The sequence below is a fragment of the Lissotriton helveticus genome, chromosome 7, assembly GCF_964261635.1.
Source record: "Lissotriton helveticus chromosome 7, aLisHel1.1, whole genome shotgun sequence".
NCBI classification, from domain to species: Eukaryota; Metazoa; Chordata; class Amphibia; order Caudata; family Salamandridae; genus Lissotriton; species Lissotriton helveticus.
The window spans coordinates 1,469,019,546-1,469,036,300 of record NC_136068.1 but is presented as its reverse complement, the minus strand read 5'-3'; the positions used below and the strand labels follow the sequence as shown (position 1 = coordinate 1,469,036,300).

Genomic DNA, 16,755 nt, shown 5'->3' with positions numbered 1-16,755 from the left:
CGTGGAGCGCCCCGCTCACGGCCCGAAGGCTATGGTGGAGCAACATGACCGAAAACACCAGTCCAGTGGAAACCTGGCAAAGAGGTCCTCCCGGACATCTTGTGAGAGAGGAATACCGGCGAGAGGGGCATCCTAGTGAGAGGGATGTATGCACCTCCTCCTTTAATCTGCCCAGAAATACTTTGAAGCCTTCCCAGAGACATCACCAAGGACCAGGACTGAAGAGGTGAACCGAGAAGACAAACAATACTCAGATCATGTCACCCTTTCTCTCTAACGACCAACTGTCACCAAAGGTGCCAAGCAAAGGCAAGACCGAGAACAACGTCCAGGCGGCGCAGACAGAAGATAGGACCCGCCGAATAACGGCAAACCATGCCACAGTGACTCATGAGTCCTGGATGTAGCAACTACACCATCTGCGACCTGCAATCCACCAAAGAGACTCACTTCAAATCATAGAGTCCAGTGTTATATTGTATGTACATTTTCTTTCCCACAGGTTTGAACTTTTGTCGTGGGGTTTACGAACTGCACTTTTTCTCCCACAGGTTGGACTTTCATTTGTTTTCATTTTCCCCCACGTTTGGGAGGGATGTAGTGACCCAGAGTCACAGTCAGCGGTCTAGTGTTTTGTATGCCAGCACACTGATCACCCACCCACCACTGATGTCACCGGTCAGGTGACACAGCTTTAATAAAAGGGTCCGAGCCCATGTGCACGGGGCCAGTTGTACCATGTAGCTCACTGTGTCTGCGTCAGTCCTTTCCAGCATGAGGGCCCCGGGCCCCCAACATTACATAGACCTGAGATGCTGGAGTACACAATGAGGTCCATGAAAATCACCTTTGTATTTCAATCTGCCAGGGGTGTTATTAAAAAGCCTTTAATAAACCCGACTTTTTCGGTTTCGCTACCCCGAGACAATTTTAGATATAAGAGCCCTGAATAAAAACACCACTAACAGCTCCCTTGAATACTTTCAAGATCGAGCCCACCCACATACCCAAGTGTATGTGGGTGAGCCCTCAATGGTGTAGCGTGCCACTATTAGAACCAACAGTGGCGAAGAGTCCTTTTAACAAATTATTTTTGGGAAACCATGAGTTTCACGTTGGTGGATACAAATGTGTACATACCGCTCATAAGAGTGCATTGACTCCCCTGTGATTCAATTATCTGTGATTATTTGGAAGCAGGCAATCCGCTTTAGATGCTTCTGCCTCAACCCCCCCCTTTGTGATGGGACATTTCGTGGTTTTTAGGAAAGCCAGATGTCCATTCAAGTGATCCACTGTTTACTAATGATCTTATGTTTTTTTTCAATTGAAGGCCCAACAAGTCATCTGGAAGCACCCAACAGGGCAGAGGCCTCACAAGAGAAGGTAGAGTCTCAGGAAAAGGTGCAGTTTCAAATCGAAATCCCAAACCAGGGTAAGTGAAACAGGACCAGGGACCCTAATAATGTAGTCTTCTCCACAATATCGGGACTGAAAGTTAACCGTCAGGTTTTTTAAGTTTCAAAAGAAATGTTATTGGAACTGCAATAAAATGTATCATCATATAACAAGTGACATATCATCAAAAGAAAATGTTATTTAACATATTAACAATGGCATCAAGGCATGTGAATATATAATATGAAAAGATCTATGATGTAGGCAACGAGAATAATAATTACAAATAAATAAACCTGTATAATAAAACAAAGTTATACTAAAAAGAATAAGGTTACTGTACTAAGTAAAGAACTCCAAATTGTAGAAAGGGTGATAGGTTCCAAGATGTACTTTATTGTATTAAGTTCCAGGTAGTAGATAGATGGTAAATTGGAGTAAGATGGTAAGTATTAGTCTAAGCTGGAATAGTAGCCCCACCAGAAGCATCCTCCTGCTCAGCCTCACATCTCCAACTGACACTCTCCACAAGTCCACACACCAACATTCCATGACATCATCCAGCATTCTCCATCCATGCAGGATGAACAGAAGGGAGAGCATTGATGTAAAGAAAGAAGAGAGGAATTAACCTTACAACAGTTACATTTGAACATATCAAGGTGGTAAAGCAACTTCTTGAATGGAAGGTATTGGAGCAAAGAAGCTTTTGGCACACTTGTCTGAAAACGTCGTAACAGGGGACCATCGAAGTAATCGTTTTGGCTTCAGGGACATGGGAAAAACAAAAGTTGTGTCAAGTCTCTGATTATGACAGATGGAGTGCCACCAAGCTAAGTACGAAAGTTTGGAAAAATCATTCCAATTCTTTGTTATCTGCTGAAAAGCAGTGGCAATTAGTAGATCAATGATTTGCGTTTGTGACTTCAGTTTGTTTCAACAATTAGCAAGGTTGCCTAGGATAATATTGGTGAATTTCAGGGGGGCGTTAGTTTTAAAGATAGAATTGATTTGGAACCAGACTTCTTTCCAAAACTGCAGAACTTGTGGCAATGAAAAAAGTAGATGTTGAAGATCAGCTTGTGGGAAAGAACAAGAGCAACAAGTGTCAGGATTATCAGAATGCATTTTGTGTAAGGAAACAGGAGTTAATAATAATCTATTGTAAATAAAAAATAGAGTTTGTGTAGTGCTGGCTGCCCTGGAAGATTTCCTAATTTTCATCCAAATCTTATTCCAAATGGATATGGGCCATTGTATGCCTGAATCAGTTTCTCAGGAAAAATCAGGCTTAGTTTTGGATCTCTTTAAGAGCGGGGATAATAAACAGGAGTATAGGGAAGAGACCTTCGTGATCTGGAAATTATATTTAGCCAGGCGTGATCTAATGGAGTAAGAGGCAAGGTGTGAAAGTGTGTATAAGACTCTAGTATGGCAGAGCGTAAGGCTAAAAATGTATGTAAGAATGATAATGGTAGGTGATATAGGGAACGTGTTTTGGAAAAAGTAAGAAAAAAATTATTCTCAAATAACTGATGTACCCATAGAATGCCATTATCTCTCCAGGTTTTCCAAGTAACTGGTTTTCCTTTGATGCAGATGAGTTTATTATGCCATATGGAAGAGTTCAGAAATGAATGTAGATTATGTGGTTCAATAAGAAGAAGTTTATTCAAGCTATTACATGAATGTTTAATAATAGGTGTGTGTAAGTTTTGCGGTTTCCTCGTAAAAGTTAGATATTCTTGTAAAGAAAATGGGGAAAAGAAGGAACTCTCTAAATATACCCAAAGAGGAAGGTCAGGCAATGAAGTTGACAACCATCTGGATAGATGTTTCAATAAAAATGCCTTGTGGTATTTAGAAAAATCAGGAAATCGAACACCCCCTTCAGATTTCGGACGCGACAACTTTAATAAGGACATTCTAGGTTTTTTATTCAACCATAGAAAAGAGATAAGAGTGGAATTTATTTTATGAAACCCTTTTGTGAGAATAGTCATTGGTATATTAGAAAGAAGATAAAGAATAATAGGTGTCAACATCATTTTAATGGTGTCAAGATGACCCCACCCTGAGAGATACAGAGGGTGCCACTTGGTCGTAAGGGAAGTAATTTTCTCAATACATTTATTAAAATTAAGTAGAATGGATGATTTAAGGAAAGAAGTAAACCAAATACCAAGATATTTTATATGAAGGGGACGCCAAGTAAAATTAGACAAGGAAAAATCTTCTTGAAAAGTATATTTTGAAAGGGGGAATATTTCACATTTGTCATTATTTTACTTGTAACCTGAGACTAATTAGTATGATTTAACTTCATTCAAAAAGGTCGGCATGGAAGTATGTGGTTGGGAGAGAAATAAAAGAACATCGTCTACAGCTAATTTGATCTGTAAAGATTTAGAGGAGTAGCCCGTGATAGATTGATTCTGTCGAATTTTAGACAAAAAAGGTACAAGGGTTAAATTAAAAAGGAAATGAGTCAAAGAACAGCCTTGTCTCACACCTTTACATAAAGTAAAATAAGATGTCAGACAATTAGCAACGATGGCGGCCTTAGGGTTGGAATATAATAAAGAGATCAAGGAGATGATTTTTAGGCCAAAGCCAAACCATTTTTAAGTCTGAAATATGAAGGCCCAGTAAACTCTATCAAAAGCCTCCTCTGCATCTAGAGTTATGGCAGCGAGGGATTCTGTAAGATTTGACGACTTAAAAATGCTATAAAAAGAAACGTGTGTTATCATTGATAGATGGACCTTTGACAAAATCCAATTGTTCTTTACCTAAGAGTTGGGGCAAAAAGGATTCTAATCAGAGAGCTAATGATTTCAAAACGATTTTGTAATCTATGTTGACTAGGGAGATGGGTACATCCTTTTTACAATAATGTAGGTCCTTCTCCTCTTTGGGGATAAGACAAATTAAGGCTTCTAAGAAAGTTTCAGCGGAATTACCAGCAGAAAGAAAAGAGGAAATTAAAGAGTGACTCTTAGGAATGATTATTTGGGCAAAGTGTAAGAAGAATTCAACAGTGAAGCCATCTGGTGCCTTCTCTTTTTTAAGGGATTTGAGAGCAGTAAGTAGATCGGTCGTAGTCAGGTCTGCTTCTAGGATATCGAAATGTGGAAGAGGATTCGGACTGTTGTGAACTGAAGAAAGATATAGAGAAAGATCATCTTCAGAGGGGTACATTTCACGAGTATAAAGTTGCTCATTAAATGTAACAAATTCTTGCAAAATATCAGCGTCTTTGTGCTTGGAAATGTTGTTGTCCGACATTATGGATTCAATATTTAATTTGTTTTGTTTAGTCTTTAAATAATTGGCTAATAGTTTACCGGATTTGTTTTGTCCTCCATAAAATTTAGCACTGTTTTTTAAAAGAAACAAAGAGGCAGCACCGGTCGTGTCTTCATTATATCGGATTTTAGCTTTAATGAGGTCTGTTAAGCATTGCTTTGATTTGGAAGTGTAATAAGTATGTTCTAATTTCCTTATCGTCGAGAGGAGTTCCTTATTTAAAGCTTGGGCAGATTTCCGCTTATTAGAAGGATATTGAATAATAAAATCACGGGCAGAAGCCTTAAAACCGTTCCAGATTATGTGAAAGAGCATAGTGTCATCATTGTAAAGAGCAAATATTCATTAAAAAAAGAAATAAAGGAAGAGTTAAAGTGAGGACCCAAAAGCAAACTATTATTGAATCTCCATCTTCTGGGATATGATGAGTGAGGCAGTAAATCTAACAAGACGGAGACAGGAGCGTGATCGGAAATAAAGATGGGACCTATTTCTGCAGAAATTAGTAATTGAGAGATATTATATGATGTAAAAACATAATCAATTCTTGATTGTGTCTGATGAGGTGCAGAGTAGAAAGTAAATTCCTGCACAGACGGGTTGCATATTCTCCAAGCGTCAAATAAATGTGAGTGTTTAATGGCTTGTGTGAAGGTTTTGTGTGCTTTGGAAGGGACGAAGGTTATTGTAGATTTCCTATCTAAAAAAGGATTGAAAACTTGGTTACAATCCCCAGCTACAATAGTATTAGTAGAATAATTGTGGGAAATCAGTTGTTGTAGATGGGACCAAAAGTGGGCATCTCCAGTAGTTGGGGCGTGAACATTAAACAGAGAGAGCAAAACGCCGTCAATCTCTAATTTAGTAAACAACCATCTACCTTCATCATCCCTTTCTGGGGCAACAAGGGAAGTCGGTAATGATTTGTGAACTAAAGTGATAACACCATTACGTTTGCCATCTCCTGGGGAAAGAAAGAGTTCACCAACCCAATTCTTTTTGAGCTTAAAAGATTCAGACTCAGTAAAATACGTTTCTTGCAGCAAAACGATTTTAGCATTCAATTTAGATAAATAAGATAAAATCCTTTGTCTTTTAATAGGGGAATTCAAACCTTTAACATTGCATGTAATGATTTTAAAAGCCATATGTCAGCGGAAGAGAAATGTATAGTGAGATGAAACAAACATAATGTTAATTCCAGTCATGTATAAATAAGATGCCAGTAATGACGTACAAAATTTGAAACTTGATAAAATGGAGAAAGAGAAAAGAGAGAGGAAAAAAGGAGAATGAATAAATTGAAGAAATTATTTGAAGGAAATATTAAGGACTAACATTACAGTTTAGGAAAGAACTAGTAGAATGAAGAAAAAGAGAAGAGGAAAAAAGAGAAAGAAAAAGGAAAAGAGAAAGAAATAGTATCAACACAATAGAGAAGACATAAAGAACATACTCACAAATAATCCAATACCTATATAAGGTGGGGGAAGGTGGGCCCACATGGAAGAGTGACGACTCCAGACGTCAAGCAGGAGAGGGAAGGGACGAGAAACAACGACCTTACAACATATGGGGAAATACATCTAAGGAGCAGAACCTGTAATAAGAGAAAGAAGATAATAAGCAAATGGGAGCATTGAGTACAATCAAACAGAAACAAATAGAACATCAACAATAATTATGAAGAAACTCAATACAAAATAAATATTCAATCCTAAAAGGACAACAGCAACATGAACAGACCAACATAACAGCATCATCTATTTGTTAGTCAACGTGGAAGATGCAGATGTATTCAGAGAATCTGTGAGACTGAAGTTGAGAAAGCTTTTCAATTTTAGAGGATCTTCATATGTGGTAGTCTTGTTATTGAAGGTTACTTTAAAGAGGCATGGGTGAAAAAGAACATAGCGAGCTCCACTGGATCGAAGTTAAGGTCTCATCACTAAAAAGTCTCTTCTTCGGCCAGCAGTGAGTTTTGAATAGTCCTGAGAGAAAAACAGAGCATTCCCTGCCCAAAAAACACGGTTAGCTGCTCTAGCTGCTGATAAAACATTAAGTAAGTCAGTGTACTCTAGGAAATACTAGATACATTTTCTTGTTTTTTTCATACTGGCAGAAGACGATGCAGCAGCAGGATCCAAACGATGAGCTCTTTGGATGTTTAGCTGGGTGTCTGGAGGCAGATTAAGTACTTTAGGTGAAAATGACTTGATAAAATGAATAGGATCAGAGCCCTCCGAGTTTTCTGATAATCCATAAATACAGGAGGTTATTCCGTCTATTTCTATTTTCCAAGTTTTCGACTTGTTTCTGTAGAGATAACACATGAGCGTGAAGAGCATCTGTCTTGCTACTGGCAGAAGATAGTGATTCAAGGGACTGTTCTACTGTAGTGACTCTGTCTTCCAAGCTTGACCATCTTTCAGTTAGAGTTTGTATTTGAGAGTTTGTCTCCTCAACAAATGGACGGAGAGCTCTAATCTCTTCGAGTAATAAGTCCAAAGTGACCGAAGATGTTTGTTTGTTAGGAGAAGGAGGATCCTTTTTGAGACGTTTACTTGGTGTTTTGTTTGTGCCAGAGGAGGTTGTAATATTAGTAGCTGTGATGCTTTTAGGTGAAGTGCTCGACGAGTCATCCATGGTATCACAGTCTGATCAAGACTTAGCAAGGGTTAAATAATTACCTTCCTGAGATGATGAAAGTGAAGCAGCTTTGAGTATTTTGCCCATTCAGCTAAAGCAGGATAGAAAAGTAAGAACAAAGAACCTCACAGGATGTAAACACTGTAAGTATTTATATCATGGCACACGGTGAAAATAGAAGAAATACATTAGCAATAATCAAAGCAACATATCACAAACGATTCATTCTAACAATCTCATCTGAATGTGAAATTTCAATTAGGCCGGTACAATAGCAAAACCAGTATGGTTAGCAATGTCCCACAATTAAAATGGATGAGATATAATCAAGATGAGAGCAAAGGAGCTTGTAAGCACCTGAGGAAAAACTTTCAGAGCCTTGAAATAGAGAAATGAATTATAACATTGCAGGTTATTTCCAAAAGTTTAAGCTCTCAGCAAACTTCAATATTTCTTTATAGAAGTATGCGCAAAAAAAATGCCTTCATGGAATATAAAGAACAAAATGGCATCCAGTGCAGTGCAGAAAATGCTTAATTTCTTCAAAAATATGAACATAGGAGGAGAAAGAGAGCTCCAAAGCATCTTTTAATTCCTTCTACTTCAGTTCAAGGGCATATCAATCATCCTGTCAAAAAGTGGAGCGGACAAAATGGCAGCAAGGTCCGTGTGAGAGGCGCTCTGGAGGTAAAATGACAAATACCTTCTTTTCTATTCCATTGCCGGAGTTCAGAACAACATAATTCACTTTCGCAGCGCTTCCGACAATGAAGCTGAAATTTTCCGCTAGTGTGTACCAGTTTCCCCACCCGTCGAGACCAAAATCCCTTCAGCGTCCCCGGGAGTGTCAGAAACCGGCAGTCATCTTCCTCGGGCACTAATCACAGGCCCCCCAACCGTCCGGTTTTGAAACACTCTGATGTCCTTGTTTGAAGCCTATAGCCCCACCTTTTTACATGCTTCACTTCTGTGGTGTTCCGGGTAGTATTTAGCAACAATTCCATCACAAAGTATATTGACAGTCATGGATCACACAAAGCAATAGTAACACCAGGGCCCTGGCAGCCTCCGCGAAACACTGTGAGTGGGGCTGTTTGCACAATTCAAACAAACTTAACAACAAGGATGAATGGGGTGCAATGAGCAGTGGTATCACTATTCTGTCACCTCGGCCAGGAACTAGCTCAGGTTTGCAAGACATTTAACCAGATCGGGAACTCGAGCAGAGCCACACATGCATTAACCCCGAAAGTTCAACCACGCATGTCTTAGCCAAGCATATATATAAACGTGGATAAGGCAGTGCGCTGTCCTGATGGTGGGATGGCCAAGCCCAATAACAGGAAGGATAAGGAGAGGACGCAGTGAGGTAATTGGGGCTAGGGCCGGGTTTTAGTGGGTGGAGTAGTTTTTAAGTGTTGGGCATAGTTTTTAGGGCTCATGGAGGACTAGTTAGTTTTTAGGGCTGGGGTGTTCAGGGTAGTGTTTAGGGCTTGTGGGGGTTGGTTAATATTTAGGATTAAGGGGGGTAAGCGTAGTGTTTAGGGTTCAGGGGAGTTTTTAGTTCTCAGGGAAGGAGGTTGGGGTGTGATCTTTACCACACATCCCTTTACCAGTCATACTGTTAATATCGAATTGCGTTGAAAAGGCATGCATGGTAAAGGAATACGTTAAAGACGCATTCTTTGTTGGGGCTGTGTAGTAGAGGCATGCATGGTTTAGCCATGCATGCCTCCAGGGCCGGCTTTAGGGCATTCCAACCAGTGCGACTGCACTGGGCACTGCCCTGTGGAGGGAGTGCTGACCTTATGATGGTTGTGTTGTGTTTAGCAAAAATTTATGATTGGAGAAATGAGGGGCACTTTTGCCCAGTGGTAGTGTGAGAATGGAGGGTGGGGGCGCCAAAAATTATTGTCGCACTGGGCCTCCCCAGCACTAAAGCCGGTCCTGAGTGCCTCTGTCACACAAACATGCAGAACGCATTCCAGAGAGACTGAAGGTTACAAATACAAGCATGGGAAAGAGCCTCACAGCCTTCACAAATGATCACCAGAAAAAACGATAGTAATACATGTATTCTTGCACCAATTATACACAAATCTAAATATATGATTGATTTATGTCAACGTTAACAGAAATCAATGAAATCAGTGTCTAATATCAGTAAAAAAAACGCTATTCAAATGTTTAAACTAAATAGAATTACCTGATTTGGTGAAGTCATCTGGGAAGGTATTTTGATAAAGAATGTCCGGAAGAGGAACATGCCTTTGGATAAAGAGAGCGAAGATATCAATACGAACAGAATAGGATGGATAAGTTATGCACGGAGCATTTGCAAAACTTTTATTGACAATGAGAGATGATTATTTTGAACAGACTAATGGTATCAAATGAGGTGTGGTGTAAGGTGTCCGGCGAACTTTTAATCAGGTGTTTTCTAAATCCTCTCTCAGAAATGAACAGAGAAAAACATCATCATTTCATTTGCTCTCAAATATCTTTCCGTCACTCCCCCCATGGCATTGGAGGATCAACTGGAATAGCCATTAATGTTTGAAGATGAGCGGAATGCGAATGTTAGTGTACTCATGTTGGATTTGTCTCTCAGTCCAGTCTTTATCTCTCAAACATAGGAGACGGGACGTTTGGAGATTCCATGGTTTTAAGTTAAAATTGATAGGGAGCACCCTTACCTCTCAGACAAAGTTGTGACTTTTTCACAACTTGAGGAAGGCTTTCTCACAATAATTGTCTCATGGTAGCAGATCTGACACATCTTTAGATCTGTAGAGGTTTGTTCACAAGGGAAAAGTTGGGAATCCACCATTTCCAGGAACATCCTGACTTCTCTGCATTTTTGGGTGGGTCATTTGCAACATGGAAGATATTCTCTCTTTAGACACTTTTCTTGCTCCTTTCTCAATATTATGTCCTAGATATAGGAATTCTTTCTGGTCCAGGGAAGGCTTGGCTTGGCAGTTTGGGCTGGACTGTTCCCATGAGGCACAGGGTCAGACTGATTTCCACATGGCCATGTCTGAACTGGGGTGGCAGAGTGGGCTAAAGAACGGTGATGGATTAAACCCAGATCTTTTGACTGGGTGCAAGTGTTTGATTGGTTCAGATGCTCCGTCCATCACCACCCCCTTTTGTACCGCTTTGTTTGCCGCTGACCGGGGATAGGAAGTTTGACGGACAGCTCGAGACCGGGACTGCGAGGCCCACCAGGCTGTGCGTTCTCTACACCCCGCACACCTGCCGCCTCTTCCTGTGTCTCCTCCCTTTGAACTCATTTTTCCGTATTTTAGGCGGTCCCACAGCACGTTAGCGGGACGCGAGTGCGGGACGCAGCTCGGGACGAACCCCGGACAAAGGGCGGACAGTCTGAGACAGTCCGAGACTGACCGTGACTGGACTGGGCCTGGTCTATTGTTTTGTTGTTTTTGTGGCCACCCCGTGGAGCATTGATTGTGGGACCAATCGTTATTAACACCCCTGAGTATTGGTTATGTTGGGTTCCTTTGTTATTTGCCAATTATTGTTTATCTGAGCTTCCTGTGCAACTGTGATACCATTCTTCTGAGTGCAAAATGTCTAAGCAGAAGTCTTCCTCAGCCTCTAATACTATTGACAACTACCTAGTACAAGTAGTTAGTAAAATAAATAGCTCAAGAAGGGTATCATTGGGCTTGAGCTCTACTCCCTTATTCCCCACACAGAACTCTTTACTAGAACCAAATACGGTTGAAGTCCCGATACAGGTACATTGTAGCGACTTCCCTGATAATGTTTTTACTCAGGAAGATAACTTTGACCAAACTATTCCAACTGCTATTAATTTGGTCAACGAGTCCCTAGACCAACCTAACACGACCCCAGAAAAATCCCCTTCCCTCTCACCTATGTCTGTCCCAGCAACTAGAGCAGTAAGAGCATGTAGGAAGGGCCTGAATAAACGAGGCAGGTTACGCTCTAGCAGGAAAAGGATTGTCTCTCCTCCTAAAACAATATCTACAAAAGAGACAATAGGGGAGCTAGGTAGGAAGGTGTCATTGGAGGATGATCAAATTAAAGCACTTGTGAACATGATCGATTCCAAGATTAGAAGTATTGTTAAACCATTGTTAGCTAAAATTGATCATCTAACAACAGTGGTAGACAGGCTAGGGGGCACTATAAATCGGATAGAGGAAAAGGTGGGCAATATACCAACCCCAGCCTCAAGTAGACCCGATCCCATAGATAATGCACCAGAAGCTGGGATAGAGGGCAGGGAAAAAACGGTCCCAATTTTGCAAACGCCCCATCATTGTGTATCTAATATCAATCAGGGAATCAACATTGAAGCTCTCCCACCCAAATCCTTGAGTACAGGTATTGAGAAAGGCCCGGTTCAATAAATTGTAGAGGCTTCTCCCTTAGTTTTGGTCCTGGCCAATGTACCCTCCCTAAAGTCGGGCCAACTGGAATCTACTACTTCCTTGATAAGTAAAGCTTTTCACTGGCTATCCAACAACATGGTGATATCCCCTTGGGGCAAACAGCAACTAGCTGAGGAAATCACCATGGCAAGAAGGGTGGAATGGATAGGGAATGGTGTTAAAAAATTCAAAGGTGACTGTGTAGTCTTGCATTTCCTAAACCCAGAAGTTCTTCCTGAGGTTCTGAGGAACATTTTCCTCCACAACGTAGGAGTACAGACATTATTCCGTTAACTCTGGATTTCTTTTATCACCATAGTAAAATAGGGAATCCGAGCATTTTAAAGACTAAATGGAACCCGGTGTCACACAAGTGGGGTAGGGTCCCCCAACTTAGTGAATGGGAAATTAATCTCGAAAATCGTTATGGGGTACTGTCAAACCTGAATGAGTGTGATTGACTCAAATTGCCGGACAGAGTTGTGTCTAATGAACTAGCGGAGTTAAAAAATGTAGACACCCCCACAGAGAAGGACCGTTGTTTGAGACACGCCATTCCCTCGTCTCTGGGGAAAAGGGTAGAGGAAGTATTTACTCGAAGTAGTAGAAACAAGAATAGATACATGGAGATACAGCCAGACCCCTCAAAGGTAGAACTATGCCACGCTCCTGACATAGTTGCACCTGTGCTTGAATTCACACCCCACCATAGCATTAACAATGATTTAGATGTAGGGTTGGGGGATGATTCACAAGGCTCTTTTCTACCCCATGTCCCCCTAGGTGTAGTGGTAGAGGGAACGGTAGAGACAGGGTTGTCTTTTCTTTCCTGGAATATAGCTGGGATCTCAAACAAGCTGACATCACCTGAATGGTGTAGATTCATAGATCAGTATGACATCCTACTATTCCAGGAAACATGGTCTGTGACCCGAACATATAATTTAGGTTACCTTAATTTCCATATTCCAGCCATAAAAACCCCAAGGGTCGACCGGCAGGGGGCCTAATAATTTGGGTTCGCCAACATTTATGTTGCAGTATCCAACAAAGGAGTTCGCCAAATGACGATATATTGTCAATTACTCTTTCCTGGGCAAATGGTCATGGGATGGTCATATTTAATATCTATGCCAAGGGAGTAGCAGGTGGTAAGATATCAGAAGTTATTTCAGCTCTGGATTATGAGCTCGAAGCTCTCCCAAATCATCTGCTCTTCATTGTTGGGGGCGATGTTAATACTACTTTTGAACCGCTTGGCCTAGAAGATCAAACCTTAACCGAAGAAGAGGATAGCAAGTGGGGTATTCCACAGTTAGAACTTCCCGCAATTACCAAATGGACAGCGCTGGCTATCCAATTGAAGGCCTTATGTTTAGCTAGAGGACTTAGAGCAAAAAAAGGACGAACCCCTTCTGATCGACAGGGAAACAATACATTTGATAACGGTAGATTCTCCAGTCGAATAGACTACATCCTAGTGGATGTCAGATTATGGCACAGGTTGACTGATATGGAAGTTGAAACTCGATTGGAGAGTGACCACAACCCTCTTTGCATGGGCCTTGAGGCAAATGCAGGATCAAGAAAACCGATCCAAGGGGAAGGCAAAACTACCCTAGATATTGTAAGCTCGAATAACCAGTGCCACATTAAATGGGTTCGATTAATTGAGAATGTAGAGAGATTAGAGGAGCTCAAAAATGTTGTGTTAGAAGAAGTGGCTAAGATTAACCCGCACGTTAACAAGCTAAACTTCCCCGAAATTATGCTTGAGACCCACACGACTTTTTTTACCAAGCTACAGGGGTTCTTTATAAATGAGAAGAAATTAGGAAACCTCCAGAATAAAATGCCCAAATTAGGATGGTATGACAAGACCTGTAGAGAAGCCCGCCAGAAACTTAGTATAGAACTTAAAAATGGGAATACCTCAGGGGTGAGAAAAGCCAGGGACACCTACAGGAAAGTTCAAAAAGAAGCTAGGAAAAACTGGGACGAGGCCCACTGGCGTGATTTGAAATCAGCCTGTGATGCAAAGAATCAGAGCCAATTTTGGGCTCTAGTTAAATGGGATAGAGGAGGGGTGGCCCAACCCCCACAAAATAATGTAGCCCAAAATCAATGGGTTGAATTTTTTAGGCCACAATATGCGTGCGTGCCAACTGAAGGGGAAAACTCTTTACCTCCCACAGTTTTCTATCAACGCAAGCTATTCACTATAAAAGACGTTAGCGTAGCGCTGGATTGTGTGACAGGGGGTCGTGCCCCAGGAATGGATGCCATACCAGCGGACGTATTCTTAAGTGACCGGCCAACTTGGTGCCAGTACTTTGAGTGGTTAGCAAATTCTGTGGCCAGAGGTGCTACTATACCGACCTCTTGGAAGGGAGCAGAAATTATCACAGTCTATAAAAAGGGAAATAAATCACTACCCAGCAATTACAGACCTATACGTCTTATAGACTGTGCTCAAAAAATAATAGGCCGTCTGATACAAAATAAATTACAAACCTGGATTGATGAAAATGATATTTTACCTCTTTATCAAGCTGGGTGTCGCCCTCGCACAAGCTCAGTAGATCAGGTCTTTTTCTTTATAGCCCTTTATTGGAGGAACGTGTTGCTTACTAAGGGAACTCTCTATGCTGTATTTGTAGATCTAAAATCAGCTTTCGATCTAGTTCCTCGTTCCAAGCTCTGGGAGGTACTTGCTGAAGCTGGGATGGCCCCGGAACTATTGACTCTTCTCGTCCGTTTACATGAGAGCAACTATGCTAGAATCAGGTGGGGTGCTCAAGGTGAGGTGACCGACTCATTCCCAGTTGAACGAGGGGTTCGGCAGGGGTGTGTCTTGGCGCCGACACTATTTTCCATCTATATCAATGGTATTGCAAATCATCTAAGCCGTTCCCCCACCGATGCATCAATTCTGACTGGAGCGCGTGTGCCTGTTCTCATGTTTGCGGACGACACACTCATAGTGTCCCGTACACCTAGTGGGCTCCAGAAGGTAGTATATGCCTTTGGAGAGTTCTGCAAAGCACATGGACTTGAGATAAATACATCCAAAACCAAGTTCATGTGCTTAAATCAGCGGAACACCTTCAGGGGCTTAATAAACTTTAACGGTATCCCCCTAGAACAGGTCGAGGCATTCACGTATTTGGGAATAAACCTCTAATGTAACCTGAGCTGGAAAAACCATGATACGGCTGTTTTAAAGTTTAACCAACTGGCAGGCGTAGTTGCTCACAAATATAAGGCCTCACTGACTAAGCCTATTACCCCTGCCCTCGAAATCTACAATATGAAAGTGATCAGTGCCTCCTTATACGGATCGGAACTTTGGGGTTTCTCCAATCTGAAGCAATTAACATTGGCGGAAAATAGTTTTTTTCGCCGTCTGACTGGGGTCCCCCAAAGTACCCCTACCGTTGCATTGGCGTATGATCTAGGTAGGAAAAACATCAAGGACTTGGCACGACTACGCCCGTTACTATACTGGAGACGCCTTATGACCACCCCTAAACTTGTGCATTTTTCAACTGCCTTAAGGGACATCATAAGGGCAGATCGATTTCATTCGATTTTGTGGCTAAAAGAAATAAAAGGGCTGCTTAGTAAGCTGGAATTAGTCCATTTGTGGAATTCATCTAATTTTGAAAGTTTTCCTTCAAAGGACACACTAAAAAACATGTATTGGGAAATGGTATGGATGTCCACTCAATGTATAGGCTCTAATACGAACTTAACAGGACGTTATTTAAACATCAAATCTGTACCATCCTGTGAGCCTTACTGGGACATCATCGAAAAACCACTTGATAGAAAACTGTATTTTCAGTTTAGAATCGGGACGCTACCTATTAAGGCGTTCACCCGTAATTGGACGACAAACTAGGATGATAAATGTCCCTATTGCAAAGATTCGATAGAGAATACAGCCCATATACTGTATGTTTGTCCCTTATATGTTAATCCTCGACGCAAATGGATAAAACCAGTCTGCCAAAACATAGGAACACGTAGGTGTGCAGAGGCGTTAAGAATATTGGAATCGGACTGTACCCCCCTTTTGGCGATTGCTGTTGCAAAATTCCTAGGCTGGTCATGGACTATAAGCACCCGCACTTTACAACAGCTAGATACTGTTTAATGAAAATATTGATGTGCCTGATTGTATGATTTTATGTAGTCAATCCTTTAAATGACAGCATTATGTTTAATGAGTTTTTAAAAGATGAATGTTTTTAATTCGCCTGTAGTATTTATTGTATAGAGTAGACTGTAAAACTGCTTTTATGACTGCTGTCGAATAAAGTTTTTGAAATCGTATTGCTCAAATGCAGTGCATTTCGGCCCCTTCACTTTGGCATAGGGAAGCACAGCAAGGTGACTTGCTGATCTGGCCTACGCCAAATGCCATAAATGAGTCCCAGAGGGTACATGGGACAGAGCAAAGTGAATATAGTGGATATTTTATCATGAAAACAATTTGCTTAATTATTACAGAAAGCCTGTGTAGGTATTTGTTGTAGAGTATCAGCTAGAGATGAGGTTACAGCTCTAGGAATTGACCAAGCAGCCTGGATCGAATTAGGTGAATCACTAATTCTGTTTGAATAATACTGTTGTGTGCATCTTATGAGTTGCTTGTACTCTCTAATTAGTGTTCCATATTTTACTTTCAATGCAGGTGCATAGAATCCTCTCGGATTAAACTCCACTTTTTTTTTTACATTTTGTCTTTGGCTCCTGCTAATTATTAGATGAATATGGTTTGCCCAGGTTAGACCTGTAATTGCGCATAAGTCTGACCGGGATGAGTATGCAGTGTAGAAGCAAGCCAGCCCTCAATTGTAGTTGGATCATCTTCAATAGAATTAGTGAGAGCAAACAATGTTTGTATCTGCTGAGATTGGATATAATAAACCATACAGCTGCACAGTAGTAATCCAAGGTCAGTCAGGAC

General features: G+C 41.1%; 1 protein-coding gene across 2 annotated transcripts in view; it reads left to right on the top strand.

Annotated features, from left to right (window-relative positions):
- Nucleotides 1-16,755, top strand: part of LOC144770376 (scavenger receptor cysteine-rich domain-containing group B protein-like) — a 417,105-nt gene that overhangs the window by 164,100 nt on the left and 236,250 nt on the right. For both annotated transcript variants that reach the window (XM_078654845.1, XM_078654846.1), the window contains one exon: nucleotides 1,334-1,435. In XM_078654845.1, coding sequence (XP_078510971.1) covers nucleotides 1,334-1,435 — 102 coding nt within the window. The remainder of the gene's footprint in view (nucleotides 1-1,333; nucleotides 1,436-16,755) is intronic.